Below are 21,431 nucleotides of genomic sequence, written 5' to 3'. Positions count from 1 at the left end.
GCTCTCCTCTCGGAAGCAGACGCCTCAGAAGAGACGTCATGCCCCTCTCCCGGGCAGACAGAAAATGGTCTGTCAGTTACTCTAGGTCTTAGCCAAAGTTGGTTGCTCCAAAGTTGCAAATGGGACTTTGGGTTATTTTGTCCAGGTAGCCAGTCGTCTCTGTCAATTGTTGCACTTTTGGAAGTTGCTTGATTGAACTTCCTGTCTACTCAAGTGACATTATCTCCCTTCTTAGGTCTTTGATGGGACTGAAGACTAGATAGTTGTACTTACTTTCCTCTCATGACTTAACCAAGCCATATCTAATACAAGATTTAGACTCCTTAGGATAGAATAATTATTTAAACATTTAGCATATGTTTCTTGCTTAATGTTGTTTATACTGGTTGTAATTCTAATTTTTATACCTGATATCTGTTCTTATTGTGTATGGTTTTGTATTGGTTTTGAACTTTCTTATTTAGACAAAAGGGGGATGTGCTGGGGAATGTCTTTCAGCTAATGGCCTTTGAAAGGCTGGACCTGGCTTTGAGTACTTATGGGCTCTCACTACCTCTCTTGGCTGCTGGATTCAGTTTCTGTTGCCTGTTCTTGCAGAGTACTATGATCTGTGAATCTACCCTTAAGAATTCATTTATTATACTCAGTTCTGAGCTAGTGTGGGATTACTCTATTCGGGTTCTCCTACAGTACAGTTAGATCTCCCACGTTCAGGCCCTCAGGGTAGGGTCACTTCTGCTATGCTGCCCAGACAAAGTTCAGAGCTCACTTTCCAGTGTGTTGCTGCTGGCCCAGGGGTCAGCTATCCCACCATCTCAGCCTGCTCTTGTCTTTCCTCCTCTCTTCATATAGTCCTCTGTCTACAGAGCCTGAACCATTCTCTTTCTGTAGGACACCATACCATACCCCTGTTCACTCTAACAGTGGCCTTCTGGCTGCTGCTGCAAGGTACTGGGTTGGGCCAATGTTTTCTTTTGAAGCCCGGGGTGTCTTTATTCTTTACCTTTACACTTGTAAATACATTAAATTTTCACAAATGTATTTACCAATTTAACATGGAGGTCTGTTTTAAAACTTAGAATATTGCATTGCTTTTATCTGTTTCAATTCTTGTGGTTTCAATATTTTCACAGCATGTGTCAAATGCACATTGTTTTCCCAGTCTTTTCTTCAACTTTGTAGTTTGTCTCAGAGTCACAGTGAGTTTCAGTGTCCACTGGTAATCTTTTGCCAGCGTTTTCTGAAACTATAGGACAAGAGTTTTGTTGCATGTTTATTTTTCTTCTTTTACTGAAGAGCCTCAACTAGGTTTTGCCTAGAGAATGAACCTAGGACCTCATGCATCCCATTCGGCTATTGAGCTACATCCTGATAGGGGTAGAACGATCAGGACACGACAAAATATACAGATGTTTCCTTGCTCTGGAAGCCAAGCAGACCAATAGGTGGCAGGAAATGCCTGGTTCAACTGAATAGGGGTCAATGCCAAACACAATGCTTCTTTCTAGGCCAGAGAATCGACGGATGCTGTCAAACATGTCAAGAGGATAGACGAATTCATCCTTCATCTGAGACACTCTCACCTTCTTCATTTCTTCTAGGAACTCATCTATATATGTATTTGTTTCATCTTTCGTGCTGAAAAGCACAGCAATATCATTGGGAGAATAGCCACTCTCCAAGAAAGAACTGCACTTGTTTGCTACAAATTCTACCACCTCTCTCCAGCTCAAGTGTATGATATCAAAGCTGCCTGGTACACTGTGAGCCCAGGTAAATTCATTGAGCATCTCCAGGGACTCAGAAGGGATCATGCATGGAGGGTTATTTTTGATTTCCTGTAATTTCTTCTGTAAGAACTCAGCTATTTTATCTGCATTGCGTACCACTCTTGTGAGCTCTTCCTTTGGATACTGGCATGAGAAAAGTGGGAGGCCACTCTCTTGCCTGTGGCTGGTCTGAAAATAGTCTAGAAAGATCCAGAGAATTCCGGGACAATCTTTCTCTCTCTGAGTGATGAGCTTTGCCTTCTTATACCAGTCCCCATCTTCAGTGCGGAAATTCTGGGCTTCGTCAACAATGATGTGTTGGATCATGTCTGTCTCAAACTCATATTTCATGAAAGTTTTCCGGGTCACGGCCTGGCAAATATTTTTTGCCCTGTAACAGTGAAAAGGACATTAGGTGTTTCTCAAATGCATCAATGCCCCGTGATACAGCACTGCTGTCACAGGTCCTTGTACTGCCTAATTCCCAAGAATCAGGGTCACTTAAGAGAAATATTTGAGCCCAGACTGATAACACACAGATGTAAGACCAACACTTACCTGATAAAGTCCCTCAAGCGTTGATTTTCACAGATGTAGAGAATTCTATCTGTTTCACAATGAAATGTGTTCCTGATCTTTTCCATGATCTTGATGGCCATGACTGTCTTGCCCGACCCTGGTAAGCCATGCACAAACAGTTCCTTGTTTTTGCGGAGATTTTTTGAGAATATTTCATACTGTTGGGCTGTGAGAAGATTTAAAATTTCACAGCCAAGCTGGTCACTCAAGAAAGATCTGAAATTGAGCAAGACAATCACAAGCGCCTGCAGCAAGGCTTCCATTTCCTGGGTGTTTGCAAGGTTATAGGAGCATGGATAATCTATAGGAGAGGCTGACCTCTCACTGGTCTCTACATTGCTCTCGGATTCCAGGCAGAGAACCTTGGTCATGACGCACACCCTCCCAGTGTAGCCACCAGTGTTCACTAGCTTCTGCTTGAGAGTGAAGGCAGTGTGGGTACAGTAGTCCTGTGCCCCCTCATCCTGCTGCCCAAGGATGGTGTAGAGGATGGGAGGGCTATTCTCTGCAATCAGCAGGGCATCACAGATGACTCCCTGCCTCTCCTCCAAGTTCAGGTCCACAGCCCAGCTTCTAGAGAGGATCAGTAGACCGCAGGGGACAGAGTGCATTTGCTGGATTAATAAGTCCTCCAGTCCCTTATTCTGTGAGCACAGCTCCTTCCAGAGGGATTCAGGAATATATTTCAAACATCCTGGTGACACTGGACATGGGAAGAATAAGCAAGATTTCAAATAAGTGTTTGTATAGTTTTGTATAACTCACTTATGTTTAAAACAGAGAATTAAGTAGATGACCAACACAAAACAAACTCAATGGTATTTCTCGAGTTTTTTCTTCGCATATGCTTTGTCTGGGTATATTTCTTACCTTATAGGTTTTTTGCTTCTTTATTATGGTTTCTGATTTTATGCTCTGATGGTGTGTGTGTGTTTCTTGTTCTTTTTCTTTGGTTCTTATTTTCTGTTTGTTTTGCCCTATTCTGCTTTGTTTGTTTCAGTTGCCTACTTGTTTACAATGGGAGAGAGGGGAAAGAATGTGGATTTTAGGGTAGGGAGGTATTGAGGAGCTGGGAGGAACAGGGGGTTAAAAATGTGATCTGAATATATTGTATGTAAAAAATCTGTTTCAACAAAAATTAAAGTTATAAAACATTTTCAAACCCAAAGAAAACTAAGCTCATAATGCAATACAACTTAAGGGAAATTCCGTCTGTCTACATCCCCTGCAGCTCATATTCCACCAAGCTGATGGAATGATGTGGCTCTCCCACTATCTTACAGAAAAGTCTGTGCCAACCAAAGTGGAAGTTACTGAGCTAAGGAAGTGGAAAAATCTGTGCAGTTATTGTTACATTAGATTCTTCTACTATGGCTGTACTGGTTCACTGAGGTCTGAACCTTTGAGAAGCTGACTCAAATGCATGTGCTCAAGTCCTGGAAATGCTGTTTTAAGTTCCTGGTGGGGACCTTGATCTCTACATATTTAGCTATCAGATTTTGCTAGCTCCATGACTTCACGGGCACCTGCACCTCATTCCCAAGAGGTTTGTAGTGTTGTTACATCATAAACTTGGTGCTGCACAAGGCATTCTCTTTGATTTCTTTTTTAGCAAAGGTGTTAAATGATTTGTCTTTTTCTCCTAATGGAAAAACTAGCTGTTCATACCTGGAAATAAACGCTTTTGGAGGTCGACTTTATTCTCCAGTCCTTTCTTAGAATACACTTGTCTGCAGCATGGAGGGCTGTTGGAGAGAGTCAGCTGACACTCAAAATCTTCATACAGGTTACTGAGGGAAGATGACTGACTGGAAGCTGTCTCTGTGACACAGTGAATGAAACCCATCAGAATAACAAAGCACAAGCTCTATTCCAAAGGGTAAGAATGGGAAAAAGACCAGAACCGCACAGAAGGGAAGATGAAGCCTGATCCAGAAGGTAATATAAACAACCCTGGTGAAGAGACTGCTAGTCCCAGCCAAATGACAAAATCAGAATCCTCAAAAGCTTCAAGTCCAATGGAAGGTTCTGGGGAGGCAGTGACTCCTCTGACATCATGGGTAAACAGTGGAGAGGAGGCCCACTTTGTCACTTCACTGGGTGCCAGCTGGGTAGAGAACCCACTGGTTAGTACCGAGCTACCCTGGGGTCCTGATAGCAAGAAACAATCTCAGATAAGTGATTCTGGTGTCAGCCTGCCACAGTTCCGGGGTAGGAGACAGCTGTGGAAGGCAGAGGAAGAACTGGGCATGGACATGCCAAAAAGTTCAGGTAGTAGGAGGCTGGACTCAGAAAAGGAAACTTGGGGCTGGAGAGATGACTCAGAGGTCAAGGGCAGTAGCTGGGAGGCAGAGGCAGGCAGATCTCTGTCAGTTCGAGGCCAGCCTGGTCTACAGAGCAGGTTCCAGGACAACCAGGACTGTTACACAGACAAACCTTTATCCAAACTAACCATAAGGCAGAGAGAGAATATCCAAATTAACAAAATCAGAAATGAAAAGGGGGACATGACAACAGACATGGAAGAAATACAGAGAATCATCAGACCAATTTTTGAAAACCTGTACTCCACAAAATTGGAAAACTTAAAGGAAATGGACAACTTTCTGGATAAATATCACTTACCAAAATTAAATCAAGACCAGATAAGCAAATTAAACAGACATATAACTGCTGAAGAAATAGAAATAGTCATCAAAAGTCTCCTAACCAAAAAAATCCCCAAACCAGATGGTTTCAGCTCAGAATTCTACAAAACTTTCAAAGAAGAACTAATACCAATACTCCTCAAATTATTCTACACAATAGAAACAGAAGGAACATTGCCAAACTCTTTTTATGAGGCTACAATTACCCTGATATCCAAACCACAGAAAGATATTACTAAGAAAGAGAATTACAGACCAATCTCACTCATGAACATTGATGCAAAAATACTAAATAAAATACTGGCAAATCGAATTCAAGAACACATCAGAACCATCATCCACCATCATCAAGTCGGCGTCATCCCACAGATGCAGGGATGGTTCAACATTTGAAAATCTGTCAGCATAATCCACCATATAAACAAGCTGAAAAATAAAAACCACAAGATCACCTCATGAGATGCCGAAAAACTTTCTACAAAATATAACACCCCTTCATGATAAAGGTTTTGGAGAGAGCAGGGACACAAGGAACATACCTAAACATAATAAAGACAATATAGAGCAAGCCAACAACCAACATCAAACTAAATGAGGAACTCCCAGCATTTCCAGTGAAATCAGGACCAAGACAAGGTTGTTCACTCTCTCCATATCTATTTCAATATAGTTCTTGAGGTCCTAGCTAGAGCAATAAGACACCAAAAGGAGAACAAGGGAATGCAAATCTGAAAAGAAGAAGTCAAACTCTCACTGTTTGGAGATGATACAATAGTTTACATAAGCAATCCCCAAAATTCTATCAAGGAACTTCTACAAATCATAAACACTTTCAGTAATGTAGCAGAATACAAGATTAACTAAAAAGAATCAGTAGCTCTTCTGTACACAGATAATAAAAGGGCTGGGGAAGAAATAGGAAAAACAACACTCTTCACAATAGCACAAATAGCATAAAATATCTCAGAGTAACTCTAACCAAACAAGTGGAAGACTTGTATGACAAGAACTTTAAATCTTTGATGAAAGAAATTGAAGAAGACACCAGAAAGTGGAAAGATCTCCCATGCTCTTGAGTAGGCAGAATTAACAGAATAAAAATGGCAATCTTACCAAAAGCAATCTACAGATTCAATGCAATGCCCATCAAAATCCCAACAAAAAATTTCACAGACCTTGAAAGAACCGTACTCAACTTCATATGTAAAACCAAAAAAAAAACAAAAAAAAAAACAAAAAAACAAAAAAATCAAAAACAAACCCAGGATAGCCAAAACAATCTTGTACAGTAAAAGAATTTCTGGAGGCATCAGAATCCCTGACTTCAAACTCTACTACAGACCTACAGTACTGAAAACAGCCTGGTATTGGCATAAGAACAGACAGGCGGACCAATGGAACTGAATAGAAGACCCGGATATCAATCCACACATCTTCAAAGACCTGATTTTTGACAAAGAAGCAAAAAATATCAAATGGAAAAAAGAAAGCATATTTAACAAGTAGTACTGGCAAAACTGGATATCAACATGTAGAAGAATGAAAATAGACTCACATCTATCACCATAAAACATATAAAACTCAAGTCTAAATGGATCAAAGACCTCAACATAAAGCCAGCCACACTGAACCTTATAGAAGAGAAAACGGGAAATACACTTGAACACATTGGCATAGGAGACCACTTACTAAATATAACCCTAGCAGCACAGACACTGGGAGAAACAATTAATAAATGGGACCTCCTGAAACTGAAAAGCTTCTGTAAAGCAAAGGATATGGTCAATAAGACAAAACGACAGCATACAGAATGGGAAAAGATCTTTACTAACCCCACATGAGACAGAGGTCTGATCTCCAAAATATATAAAGGACTCAAGAAATTGGTCACCAAAAGAATGCATAATCCAATAAAAAAATGGAGTACAGGCCTAAACAGAGAACTTTCAACAGAGGAATCTAAAATGGCTGAAAGACACTTAAGGAAATGTTCAGCATCCTTAGTCATCAGAGAAATGCAAATCAAAACAACTCTGAGATTCCATCTTACACCTGTAAGAATGGCCAAGATATAAAAACACTGATGACAACATATGTTGGAGAGGTTGTGGGGAAAAGGGAACACTTCTGCATTGCTGATACAACCCCTTTGGATGTCAGTGTGGCGATTTCTCAGAAAATTAGGAAACAACCTTCCTCAAGACCCAGCAATACCACTTTTGGGTATATATCCAAAGGATGCTCAATTGAGCCACAAGGACATGTGCTCAACTATGTTCATAGCAGCTTTGTTTGTCATAGCCAGAACCTGGAAACAACCTAAATGCCCCTTGACCAAAGAATGGATAAGGAAAATGTGGTACATTTATACAATGAAGTACTACACAGCAGAAAAAAATAATGACATCTTGAATTTTGCAGGAAAATAGATGGAACTAGAAAACATTATTTTGAGTTAGGTAACCAAGACACAAAAAGACAATTATTCATATACTCACCATAGGTGGTTTTTAAACATAAAGCAAAGAAAATCAGTCTACAAACCACAATCCCAGAGAACTTAGACAACGATGAGGACACTAAGAGAGACTTACATAGATCTAATCTACATGGGAAGTAGAAAAAGACAAGATCTCCTGAGTAAATTGGGAACATGGGGACCTTAGGGTAGGGATGAATGGGGAAGGGGAGAGGCAGGGAGGAGAGCAGAGAAAAATGTAGAGCTCAATAAAAATCAATTTAAAATAATAAAAAAGAAACAACATGAAATTTAACTAAGAGAAACAATTAAACAAACAAGAACAATCCAAGCCTCAAATTTGTAGATAGAAAGAAATAATAATGACCAGGATAGAAATTAATCAAGTAGAAATGAAAAGAATAATCAAAAGAATGAACAAAACAGACCTTTTAAAAATAGTTAAGATTGATAAACCTTACCTAACCAACTATAGAAAGAGAAGAGATAATATTACAACAGGTATCACTAAAATCCAGGTTTTTTTTTTTAGGGAACACTTTGAAAACCTATATTCTAAAGAGGTGAAAAAGCTAGGGTGCTAGGGTTTTGGATCAAAGGAGAAATCCCTGGACACACATAACCTACCCAAACTAAGTCAAGATCACTCAAGTGACAGCCATCAAAATGAAGCTAAATCCCTTTAATTTCAATGCAGTTTTTCACATTTCCAGGAAGATTGTGTTGTCTCTTTGCAAAGAGCTGAGGCAAAAGTACAGTCCCATCTGTGCCTACCCAAAGAGAAGATAAAGAGAATCTTAGCAAAGAAAAGTCCAGAACTGGATGGATTCATTGTGACTTCTAATAGACCATCACCTATGAATTAATAACAATGTTCCTAAAACTATTCTGTGAAATACAAGGGAAGAGACACTATTAATTTACCCCATAAAGCTGAATTACTTTGGGAGCACAACCATAAAAAGACAAAAAAAAACAACAACCCAAAAAAACAAAACAAAACAAAAAAAACCCAGCTGCACAATTTCCATGATAAACTCAAATCTGTAAACCAAACTTAACCTAACACTGAAAAGATCAAGTTGGTTTCATTCCATAGAGGCAAGTGTGTCTTAACAAAGGCAAATTAATAAATGCAATGTGTAACATAAGTAGAATCAGGGACAAAAATCACAGATCATTGTAGTAATAAGGGCGGCGGGGCTGCGTCCCCAGCACCCCGGCTGCCTGGCTAGCTTATGCCCAAAATAACAACACACAAACTGTATTCATTTAATCACTGCTTGGCCCATTTCTATCTAGCCTCTTCTAGGCTAATTCTCACATATTAATTTAGCCCATTTCTAATCATCTGTGTAGCGCCCCTAGGTGCGCTTACCAGGAAGATTCTAGCCTATGTCCATCCTGGGTTGGAGCTTCATAGCGTGCGTCTGCCCAGGAGCCAGGAGCATGGCGTCTCTCTGAGGCGTCTGCTCCCGAGAGGAGAGTTGTGGAGTCTGAGCTCACTTCCTCTTCCTCCCAGCATTCTGTTCTGTTTACTCCTCCTACCTATGTTCTAACCAATAAAATGGGCCAAGGCAGTTCCTTTATTAGCCAATGACCTTCCTCCATCATCTCATCAGAAGCAGAAAATATGAATGTCAAAATTTTACATCCTTCCATGATTTAAACACCCCGAAAAAACCAGGGACAGAAAGAACAGACGTCAACACAATACAGGCTGCATATGACAAACCTAACCTAACATCAGACTAGGTGAGAAAAAGCAAAAAGTTCCGCCTTCAAAATCGAGGGCTCACTCTCATTCAAGGCAAGAGTACAAATAGAACTCAGTCATGCCCATTAGCAGATGATCTGACCTTAAACATAAAGACCTTAAAGACTCTACCAGTGAGCTCTTATATTTGATAACTTTCAGCAAGGTAGCAGGATAAAAAAACCAAGAGACAAAGCAGCTTTTCTATATACCAGTAACAAACTTGCCGAGAAACAGATCTGGAAAATTTCCTTAATGACTGCACCAGACAAATCCATGAGAGCATACCTAACCAAGGAGGCAAGAGGCCTATATGATGAAAACTTTCAAACACTGAGGCAGAACCCAGAAGAAAAAAGCCTCCTACGAAATAGGCTGTTACTTAATTCAGTCTACCGAGTCAATAAAAACCCTATCAAATTCCAATGTGTTTCACAGAACTAAGAAAAATCCTGATATTCATTTAGAAGCACAAAAGACTGGTTAGCCAAAGAAGCCTTTAGCAAAATGAGCAATTAGGTCTAACCAAAATACACCATATCTGGTGCAGGTTCCTGACTCCCAGAGTTGGTAACATGCTAAACTTTGGCACCAGGTGACCACTCTTATATGAGGTTCCAGCAAATTACAGTGCGAGCAGTTTAAATAACATGCGTGTAAATACGAACTCCATTTTCATGGTGCTGGTGAGATGGCTCAGTGGGTAAAGGTGCTGTGGTGGTTTAAAGAAAATGGACCCAAAGGGAGTGGCACTTCTGGGAAGGTGGCCTTGTTGGATTAGGTGTGGTCTTGTTAAAGAAAATGGACCCAAAGGGAGTGGCACTTCTGGGAAGGTGGCCTTGTTGGATTAGGTGTGGTCTTGTTGGAGGAAGTAAGTAACTGTGTGAGCAGGCTTTGAGGTTTCATACATGTTTAAGAGACTACAGTCTCTCAGATCACTTCTTGTTTGAAGGCAAGATGTAGGACTCTCAGTTATTTCTCCAGCACAATATCTGCCTGGATGTTGCCATGTCCCACCATGATGATAATGGACTGAACCTCTGAAACTGTAAGCGAGACACCACAATTAAATGTTTTCCTTTATAAGAGTTGCCATGATCGGTCCAAGGCTTATCTATTGCACTCTGGATGTGCTGACTCCTGGGATTCCTTCAAATGTGGGACACTGGACTGCATAATTTGTGGTAGTGGGGACCACACTTGTGCTTTCCCCTAATTAAAAAAAAAAGAGTTGCTGTGGTCATGGTATCTCTTCACAACAATGGAAACCCTAACTAAGACAGGTGCTTGCCTCCAGGCCTGATGACCTGAGTTTGCTCTGGCACACACTTGGTGGAAGGAGAAGTGACTCATGTTGGTCTCTGACCTCCATGTGTGAACTGTGGCATCTGCATGTGTGTGCCAAAAAAGAAGTCCATATTCAGCCGGATCGTGGTGGCACATATCTTTAATCCCAGCACTGGGGAGGCAGAAGCAGGTCGATCTCAGTGAGTTCAAGGCCAGCCTGGTCTACAAAGTGAGCTCTAGAATAGCCAGAACTATTACACAAAGAAACTGTCTCAAAAAACAAACAAACACAAAAGAAGTCCCTATTCAATTTTTAAAAAGATTTATTTATTTACTATATATACAGTGTTCTGCCTACATGTATGCACACAAGCCTGAAAAGGGCCACGAGATCTCATTACAGATGGTTGTAAGCAATCATGTGGTTTCTGGGAATTGAACTAATGCCCTCTGGACGTGCAGCCAGTGGTCTTAACCTCTGAGCCATCTCTCCAGCCCTAAATTTCTTGTGTCCAAAAAGCATAAAGACCCAACTTCAGTAGAAGTAATAAACTCAGATTTTCAAAGTGTGAACAATACAGAGGAACTCAAAAGAGGCAGAAAGCACAGAGCAGGAAGAACTCTCCCCTCTTACCTGGATCAGCAGCCATCATCATGCCTACCCATTCCTTGGCATGGGTAGTCATTTTGTAGATGTCTTCTTTCTCCTTGTCTGCCATCCATGAAATGGGAACTTCTGAGAACACTGCACAGCAGAAAGCCTCCACTTTGATCGCACAGAGATAACCACACAAATTCCCCTCGTGAAACACATCTATGACTCTGGTCTCATGAGACACTTCTTCTTCAGATGAACAAAAATGGAAAACTGGCAACTTAGATATTGCTTCTTTTGCCACTCTTTCCAAAGAGTCATGGGTAACATAGTCTTTTGGGCATCCCAGGACCTTCCTGCTCTTGTCCTCCACACCGATGAAAAGGTAGCCTCCCCTGGTGTTTGCAAATGCAGAGACATACTCTGGAATTATATTTTTAATGTAGTCTAGGGCTTTTTTTGTATCGAATTGTTTAAACTCTACTTGTATAGATTTAGGAAAAGTCAAGATTTGACCATATTCGAGTTTCTCACTTCGGAAAATTTCACGGCTGTTCTGATGCATAACTCTGGGAATTTTAACAGGTGGAGCTCCTCCATCAGTCAGGTCACATCTGTCACTCTTCTTATGTTTTAGAAATGCGAATGCATCTGTTGAATTCATGACAATTACTGACGTGCCAGATCTACGGTACAAGAAAGAGTTTTGGCTGCAAATGCGAGGTTTAGAAGAACCATGTTCAGGGCCGCAGCTCCAAGATTTAACAAAAATGTAAAAATGGTTCCCTCGTTGTTGGATCTCAAAGAAAGCCTGCCAATCAGAAGACTGGATAAGCTCTCTCAAAGACTGTTCCAAATCCAGTCCCATCTCCACAGGCTGCTCACTCTTGTTGGCCATTTGTATCTCAATCACTCCTCCTCCGGAGTTTAACAGAGCACAGACAGCCTCTGTAACTCTTGTCTTCTCCAGCTTTCTCTTCTTCGAGTCCATTTTCTTTCGGTTTTCTTCGCCGAGAGTCACATCTTTTACGCGGATGATCAAGTCTGGGTGAGACTTTATCATCTCTAAGGAGAGATTTCTTTCCATGTTGATCCTACAGTCAAACAATCCAAACACTTGTTTTACTTTTATTAAGATTAATTCTCTCATGGACACAATTCATTCATCTACTTACTGAAAATATTAATTTAAGCCAAATATATTCTGTCAAAGCAGGAAAATATTAAGTAAGATAAAAACAGTCCTTTCTCTTAGAAATTGTTTTTGAGGGAGAGTAAAGTAGAACTTAGTATCACATGTGATATGGGTTATAGGAGGAAAAACACACTAAAGAGGTGTCTGAACTACTTTGGCTATTACTCTTTAGTTTAACAATGCTCCCAGGAGGAGCTAATGTCACCCACTCACTGGAACTGTCAAGGTGAAAGTATCAGCACTGAGGTACAGGAGCAGGAGAGATCACCTAACAAAAGGGTATGGCATGGCACGAGATTTCACAGCTTGGGACATATTCTCAAAGAATTAGGGGATAAATAGAGAATATACTCAAAGGAGATGTCAAAAGGGTCATGAAAACCCGGAGAGGTGGGAGACAACCAAAGGAATATGGCATCAGGGAATGGAGCACAAGGCCACCTGCTGACTTTCCAGGTCTCTAAGCGACCTACAGGTGCTGCAAGTGAGACTGGAAAGCCTTATTGTAGGATTTAGTGAACTGCCAGGAGCTGGTGGTGCACGTCTTTAGTCCCAGCATGTGGGAGACAGAGGCAGGAGGAGCTCTGAGTTCAAGGGCAGGCTGGTCTACACAGTGAGTTCCAGGACAACCAAGGCTGCACAGAGAAACCCTGTCTCCATTCTCTCCTGCAAAAATAGATTTAATGCATGACACAGACTTTGAAGACTGCAGAAGCTGAGGTCTTAGAGACGAGCGCCAACAGACATGGCTTGGCTGGCAACTCTATCCCATACTGTTGAGGATCATCCCTTTACACTGTGTGAAGATGTGCACTGTGATTGGTTTAATAAAGAGCTGAAGGGCCAATAGCTAGGCAGGAATAGGTTAGATGAGACTTCTGGGGGTAGAGAGGACTCAGGGAAGAAGAAAGGTGGATTCCCAGCCAGATACAGAGGAAGCAGGACATGTAGAAGGAGAGGCAAAAGTCACGAGCCACATGGCAGCACACAGATGAATAGAAACGGGTTAAATTAAGTTGTAAGAGCTAGTTAGAAACAAGCAAAGGCCGAGCATTCACAATTAATAAGAATTTTCCATGTTGTTATTTGGGAGCTACCTTCTGGGACAGAGAAAGACTCTTTACAGCATACTATTGTTTTATTTATATGGATACTTAAAATGCCTAACCCTATGTGCTTGCTAACAGGGCAAGGATCTTTTACCTTGATATGACTCTTAGTGTAAGGATTAAATAATTCACCAAGTGCTGAACACTATGCTTTGGCTCACAGATGTTCAGTAAGCAAAATGTCACATGGGCTGAGGAGTGAATGCCAGGCATAGTAATAATATTATCAAATGTAGACAATCAGTCATTAGATAAACTTACTAAAGAAGAGAGGTGCAGATGTGTATGAAGGAAGAGAAGTTGAAGGTTGCTTTTTCTTTAAGATGGGAAAGGCTTGACCATATTTACCATGGATGAGAGAAAGGCAGTAGGGAGCTGAGAACTTAAAGGAGAAGGAGGAGACTGAGTGACTGAAACAATAGGATCCTGAGAGTCAAGGTCTGGACAAGATCGTGGGTCAGAATCTGGAAGAAGGTAAAGAGGAGAAAAGAAAACCTTTGGTGGTGAGGTTAGGTTTATAGCTGTGGGGGAGGCAGAAGGGAGAGTCTTCCAATGCCTTCCTTTTCTCCCATCAGCTAGGGAACAAAGTCACCTGTCTGAAAAGAACCCTTTGCTGAAAAAGCAGGAGAAATGTAGGTGACAGAGAGGGAGAAGTTTGAGAAGACATCACAGCGATATGGGGACAAAGGGTGTGCGCACAGGGAGATACTGCAGAGAAAACGAGGAGCCATGTGTCTTGTTACTCCCCTGCTGCGGTGATAAAACTGCCCAGACAAAGGCCACTTCAGGAAGGCAGGGTTCCAAGTAGGCATCACCAGAGCCAGGATGTCAAGGCAGCTGGAACTTACACAGCTGGGTCACAGTGTAGCCACCCACGGTCAGGAAGACAGTGGGGAAGGCCTATATTCAGTCCAGCAACCACAGCCTGGAAATGGTGCCACCCTCCTTTAGAATAATGAGTCTTCTTAATTTTCTCAGTCAACATCATCACTCACAGATATACACACAGATTAAATAATCCCCTAGGTATGTGCCTGGAGGCCTTTCTTATAGGCAATTCCATATCCCATCAAGCTGACATTGAATACTGTTATACCATGTCTTCATGCATCCAACACACATAAATTTGGGAAGTGTAATAATTACTTGAAAAAGCTATTTTATAATTATGATAGTGTACATAGTGTATGATAGTGTTTGCATAAAAAACTTAAAGACGAGGGGTTGAAGAGATGGCTCAGTGCATATGAATGTTTGCTTTTATGTATGCTTCTGTACCACCTGTCTGGTCCCTGTGGAGGTCAGAAAAGGGCATCAGATCCTTGGGACCAGCATTATGGACCTGAGTTCTAGATGCTGGGAATTGAATCTGGGTCTTCTGCCAAAGCAAAAAGTGTTCTTCAGTGCTGAGCCATCTCTCCAGCTCCATACAGCAGAGTTTTTAGGAAGTAAAATCTTAAAAAAATGTCATACGACACAAAATAAAGCTATACTGGTACTGGCTATCTTGGGGAACCAGAACAGAAAGGAAATAGGGCTGTAGAACAGGTGGCATTAGGAAAACTGAAATCACAGGGTCTTTGGCTCTTTTCCAATAGCTTCTAGATGATAAACTCTGGGTTAGATAGCAATGGTTCTGTTTCTGCCTCTTAGCGCCTCTTAGTTAAGGACAGTATATTACAGGGGTGACTCAGTAGCATCTGCAGAATCTTTCAACACAATAATTTCAAAAACTGCAACTGGGGGCCTGAGGCACTTGCACTAACTTACACCTGCTAACAGTGACAGGCTTTGCCAGCACAGAATTTTGCTGCTGAGTGTTGCACCTGTGCCCTAGCATGCATTTGGGCAAGTGGTCCTGCCCCACTCTGCCCCGACCCTCATTCCTCTGCCCTCTCCCCGTCCCCTGTGATAGCCTGGCCAGGCTCACACCCACCCCAGACATCCTTATCACTCTCTTGCTTTTTACCGAACTTGCTGCTAAGCCTGATAAAATACCTGGGCCTTCAGGCAGGAGAGACACACAGATGTCACCTTGGCTTCTGGGCTGCTCAGGCCACTCAGGTCCCGGATTTGGCGGTGGTTGTGGTTGTGGTAGTGGTAGTGGTGGTATGGAGTTGCAGGGCTCTAAGCACCCCTTACTGGCCTTACAATTGCAGGCCAATTACAATTACAATTGGCCCAGCTAGCAATGGTTGGCTCCGCCCCTCGCCAAAGGAGCGGAAACGAAGAGACCAATAGGAAGTCTATTAAATACTGGGAAACTAGAATCTCAGAATTGTAGCGAGCTGCGTGGTGTCACACCTGATGGAGATGTATAATCAACTCCTGAGATGGCTAAGGCCTGACCTATGCTATGATCACGCAATGATTATCAGCTGCCTGCATATGCGTGAACCTATGGGCAATGCCCACTTGGCAGTTCGGGATTGGCAGCCCATGCCTACTTTAAGGGCTGGGAGAGGGTTTGCCCAGGGAGAGAGAGGGAAGAGAAAAGAGAGGTTTGCCCAGAGGAGAGAGAGGTCAGAGAGAGAGGAAAGAGAGAGAAGAGAGAGAGAGGAGGGAGAGAAAGAGAGGAGAGAGAGAGAGGAAGGAAGAGAGAGAGAAAGTGAATAAAGTCCTGGATTAAAACTGCAGTGAGAAGAGCTCCGGTGGTCGCGTCATCCTTGCGGGACACAGAATGTCTTTAATAAACTAAACTTTATCATCCTAAACTTTAGACATATTGAGCTTTTGGATTGTTCCTAGCGTTTTTGGTTCCTCTTTTGGTCTTAGCTGCCATTCTTACTCCTCCCTGGTCTTCCTTTCTCCCAGCGCTCTGTCACCTGCCCAGCGGTTGCATCTACCATTAATCTATCGAATCTAATCAAATGCTATAAGAGTGACACAAGACGGGAGAAAAGCTCTTCCCAGGCCCTTCCCTCTGCCTCCTTCTTCCCTCTGACCCTGTCCCTGCGAAGGTCGCACCGGGTACTACTCACCGCTTCTGATCTGCGGTAAGGACTCAGTCCTCTCGCTCTGCTTCTCCTGGCCGCCTCAGGAGAACTTGGAAACAGGCAGGAACCTTTTCCTTCTAGAACTCGGCCTCTGGCACAAATCCTGCTTGTCGGGTGGCGTTCCAGTCGTGAATTGGTCAGCCGCAGGTGAGGCTCAGAGGAGCAGCACTCGCTCCCACGTGGGATTGGCGGTGGTGGCAGCCAAGTGTTTGAAACAAGCCTTTTAACTTCTGATTCCTTGCTTTGGGGGACAATGGAACTGTTTTGAGTTTTTCCAGTCAGCTACAGATCTTTGACCCGCCGCCGAGTTGACCTCACTTTCGGTTTAGGATGAATCTAATTTTCTAGCTGCTCTTCCCTCTTTAGCTAATCCCTCCTCCTGGGCCCTGGGTGGAACTCTCTGACTGAGGACTGAATTCTCTGCTGTGGAAAACCCGGGGCAGGAGTGCAGATTCACGCTGGTCTAGAAGGAGAGTGAGAGTGGAGTTTTTATCAGGATCTCAGCCCCAGCCTCAGGGGAAAACAAACCATCCTTAACCCTTCATACTTGCAGATCTTTATATGTCGTGTGTTACTAATGCGTGTACACTTATTACACATGGTCAGCACAGCCGCATCATGATACACGGTGTGGTTCATAACCTGTTTTTCCACGGTTCCAAACTTTCCATTTTAGTACATCTTCCTACCACCATATTCAGGGTTTTCTTTATAATGTTTATTTTCCAGACTGTTCATATATCAAGGACCATGAATCTACAGTGTTGAAAGGAAAAGACTGTCGACCTGGAATTCAATAATTCAATTCTCTCTCTCTCTCTCTCTCTCTCTCTCTCTCTCTCTCTCTCCCCCCCCCCCTTCTCTCTCTCCACCCAGTGGATAGAAAATACAGATTCGTCACTAGCAGATCTTCATCACATGAGACATTAAAAGGCTGATGGAAATTCGTACCAGAGTGACACTTAGAGCCAGGCGTGTGAAGTCTTTACTACGAGAAGAGTTATGTGGAGGCTAAATGTCAGTCCTCAGAACTACAAGTTAACAACACAGATCTTTAAAAGTAATGATACATATTCACCAGGGAAATGAAAATTAAAACTGCTTTGAGATTCCATCTCACCCCAGTCAGAATGGCCACTGAGACCTATAGAGGGACATGATATCTGATTTTAGCTCAGAATTTACCTGTCTAAGCATAAAATTCATTGAAGAGCACCCAAGCACAAACAGGAAGTAGAATAGTTGGTCAAGAGGCTATATTCTTGAATGTCTCAATATCTATTTTTATGATCTATCAAAACTTAGGTGGCTATAAGTGTGTAGATTATTTTTACATCCTCTCTTTTATTCCACTGGTCTACACATCTGGGTTTTGTGCCACTACCATGAGGTTTTGTCACTATGGCTCTAGAATATGACTTGAGGTCATACCTGGGTCTTGTGGAGGCTTGAGCATCGATGTCCCTGCTGAAGGTCACTTTGGCAACTGGAGGCCGGAAATGGCAGGTAAAAGTATCCCTTTCCTTTTGAACACAGACTTTCTTCCCTGCCTTGCTGGACCCAGGCAGCTGTCTGCATTAGACGGTGACAACTGGTATTGCTTAGCACCTGGGTCTCACTGAACTGTCTGCAGGAAGACTCGGAGGTTTAGTTTTGCTCATCTTTTAGGTCTTCCTGAAGGTCCTATCTTTTTCTTAGAAAGATGCCCTTTAGCTTTCTTGAATGCAACCCTCCAACTGGTCCCAGAGAGTACATCTTCTTTCACTAGCGTGCTCTGTGCAAGGTGGCAAAGGACACCTCAAATGTTTCTCTAGAAATATTACCAAGGGGTTGGAGAGATAACTCAGAGGTTAAGAGCACTGGCAGCTCCTCTGAGTTCAATTCCCGCAACCATATGGTGGCTCACAAGCATTCATAGTATCTGGCGCCCTCTTCTGGCATGCAGGAATACATGCAGGCAGAACACTACACATAATCAATCAATCAATCAATCAATCAATCAATCAATCAATCTTAAAAACACAAAGACATATTACCTCAAGAAGATCCTCAGTTCTGAGATGTAGAGACCCTGGGACAATCAATGTTCTATCTGGTGTTTATTCATTTAATGGGGTTGGAGAAATGGCTCAAGATTAGAAACACTGACTGTGTTTCTGGAGGACCAAGGTCTGAGGCCCAACACCTACCTACATGGCAGCTTACAACCGTCCAATTCCACAGGATCCAATGCCCTTTCCTGGCCTCTGAGTGCAGCAGGCACGCATGTGTCTTCTCAATCCTGAGGCAAGGCGGAAACACAAGAGTGTTTCCAAGTTTCTCAGATATGGCCTTTTGGCCCCCTAGCACCTCCATGTAACAGCTCAGTACCTCCAATATTCTAAGCTACTGTGCAGTATTGATTGTCTCAGGATCTGAGGGCAACTAAAACAGGAGAGATTAAGCTACACTCAACACTCCCACGTACCTCTGCCATTTTAGTTTATTCCCAATGAAAATGTGTAGTGGATGCTTCCTTCTGCATTTCACTGTATCCCAAGCCATAATTCATGTCTGTCTTTAAAAGAATTATTTCTGATACTTTGAAAGCAGCTCTTTTTTTAAAGATTAATATTTTATTATGAATATAGTATTCTGTCTGCATGTATGCCAAAAGAAGACACTATTTGAGCCACCATGTGGTTGCTGGGAATTGAACTCAGGTCCTCTGGAAGAGCAGCCAGTGCTCTTAACTGCTGAACCATGTCTGTAGCCTGAGAGTGGCTCTTTAGGCAGTGCCTCCCAAACAGGTCTCTGAATCCTTGTGACAGTGTAACAGGGCAAAAGTTTCCCCATCTTGTCTCAGCTGAAGCCATCTTGGTTTGGACTAAAACTGAACACTCCCCTTCCCTGCCCTTTCTACTGCCTTCCCTGAAAGCCCTCCGCCCTGTTCTAGAAGCTCAGGGTGGAAATCCCGCAGCTGACTGCGTGTTCTTGGCTCTTGTTAAACTGCTTGCTAACTTTTACTGTCCCCTGCAATTGACAACCAGGATGTAGTTTTTCTGTGTTCTTTGTCTTCAAAAACTTCCTGTAAGCTGGGTGGTGGTGGCTCATACCTTTAATCCCAGCACTTGGGAGCAGAGGCAGGAAGATCTCTGTGAGTTCAAGGCCAGCCTGGTCTATAGAGCGAGTTCCAGGACAGGTCCCAAAGCAATATAGAGAAAGCCTGTCTCAACGACCCACCCCCCCAAAAAATATCAAACCAAAAACCAAAAAAGAAAAAAAATCCCTGTAATATGCATTCGAGACTGTTCTGTGAAAAGTGTTTCTCTTCAGGCTTAATACAGACTCTCAGTTCGAACTTTGGTTGTCCCAGGGGTCTTTGGGTTTCTACCCAATAGCCTTGTCCACATATAATGAGAGTCTTTGGCTCTAAAGAACAGCTGTTTACCTCAGTGCATAGGTGGTCTTCTTATTGGTAGGCCTACAAAGTTAAACTCCTAAGACATTCTACTGGCTGGAGAGACGGCTCAGAGGTTAAGAGCACTGGCTGCTCTTCTAGAGGTCCTGAGTTCAAATCTCAGCAACAACATGGTAGTTCACAAGCATCTACAGTGAGACCTGGTGTCCTCTTCTGGTGTGCAAGCCTGTACTGGCAGAACACTGTATACATAATAAATAAACAAACTTTGTAAGACACTCTATTAACATTTTAAACTGTCTGGCAGCCACAGGATACTTACCAACATATGGTAACATATTAAGAAATAACCCAACTCAGGACAGCAGGCTTTAAAAGAAGTCATCTTTAAAAAGGGACCACTCGCAGTGTCTCCTAGCAGAGCATTGGACTGAGCTCCCAAAGTCCAATTGAAGAGTGGAGGAGTGAGAATATCAACAAAGAGGTCAAGACCATGATGGGGACACCCACTGTAACAGTTTACCTGAGCTAATGCGAGCTCACCAACTCCAGCCAGACTGGGAAGGAACCAGCATAGGACCAAACTAGACCCTCTGAATGTGGTTGACAGTTGTATGGCTGGGGCAGACAGAGGGGCCACTTGCAGTGGCACTAGGATTTATTCCTACTGCTTGTACTGGCTCTTTGGACGCATTCTCTTTGGAGGGATACCTTGCTCATCCTAGATATAGTAGGGAGGGCCTTGGACCTTCTCCAAAGCAATGTTCCTTACCCTCTCTGAGGAGTGGATGGGAGTTGGGGTGGGTAGGAAGGTTGAAGAAATGAGAGGAAGGGAGGGAGTAGGAACTGGGATTGGTATGTAAAATGAAAAAGGATAGTTGGTTTTTTTTTTTTTTTTTTTTATTTTCGAGACAGGGTTTCTCTGTAGCTTTTGGTTCCTGTCCTGGAACTAGCTCTTGTAGACCAGGCTGGCCTCGAACTCACAGAGATCCGCCTGCCTCTGCCTCCCGAGTGCTGGGATTAAAGGCGTGCGCCACCACTGCCCGGCTTGTTTTCTTTTAAAAAAAAAATAAAATAAAACAAAAGGTAAAAGAAAAAGAAGAAAAAAATAGGGCCACTCCTTTCTCTGGGGCACATGGATATTAATCATGTCCCTAGCTTTGGGTGACTGAAATATATTCATATCATTGTGGACACTTATTCATTGCCCATGCTTGCTATTTTCCTATTAGGAAATGCAGTTAAGGATACTATTATCTGATGAGGGATGTTGTAACCAGTGGCATTCACAGAATACAGAGGGGAATCCCATATCAGGATGCCCTTCTATGGATGGGTTGCTTATATTGGTTAATGAATAAAACTGTTTTAGTCAAAGGCTTAGCAGAGTAGAGCCAGGTAGGAAATTCAAACAGAGATACAGAGCGAGAGTAGGCAGCGTCAAAGAGACGCTATGTAGCTGCCTAAGGAGAAGGAAGCCGGAACCTTACCAGTAAATCACAAGCCTCATGGTAAAATATAAAATATTAGAAATGAGTTAATTTCAGATGTTAGAGCTAGTTAGCAATATGCCTGTGACATTGGCCAGACAGTGTTGTAATTAATATAGTTTCTGTGT

At 42.5% G+C, this 21,431-nt stretch overlaps 1 protein-coding gene and 1 pseudogene across 1 annotated transcript; one reads left to right on the top strand and one right to left on the bottom strand.

The window, feature by feature from the left end:
• Positions 1-1,163: 1,163 nt before the first annotated feature.
• Positions 1,164-16,702, bottom strand: LOC121456780 (schlafen family member 9-like). Its single transcript, XM_041665231.1, has 5 exons — positions 16,399-16,702; positions 11,153-12,207; positions 4,017-4,169; positions 2,328-3,051; positions 1,164-2,160 (listed from the first exon to the last, which is right to left on the bottom strand). Exons 2-5 carry the CDS (start codon positions 12,198-12,200, stop codon positions 1,362-1,364), a joined length of 2,724 nt encoding a protein of 907 aa, XP_041521165.1. The 5' UTR covers positions 12,201-12,207; positions 16,399-16,702; the 3' UTR covers positions 1,164-1,361.
• Positions 10,317-10,445, top strand: LOC121457224 (annotated as a pseudogene).
• Positions 16,703-21,431: the final 4,729 nt, after the last annotated feature.

Source organism: Microtus oregoni, unplaced genomic scaffold, assembly GCF_018167655.1.
Source record: "Microtus oregoni isolate MIOR12 unplaced genomic scaffold, Mior012 000015F_ref0000493, whole genome shotgun sequence".
Classification (NCBI taxonomy): Eukaryota; Metazoa; Chordata; class Mammalia; order Rodentia; family Cricetidae; genus Microtus; species Microtus oregoni.
Note: the sequence above shows the minus strand (reverse complement) of the source record. Positions and strands in the feature narration are given on the sequence as shown.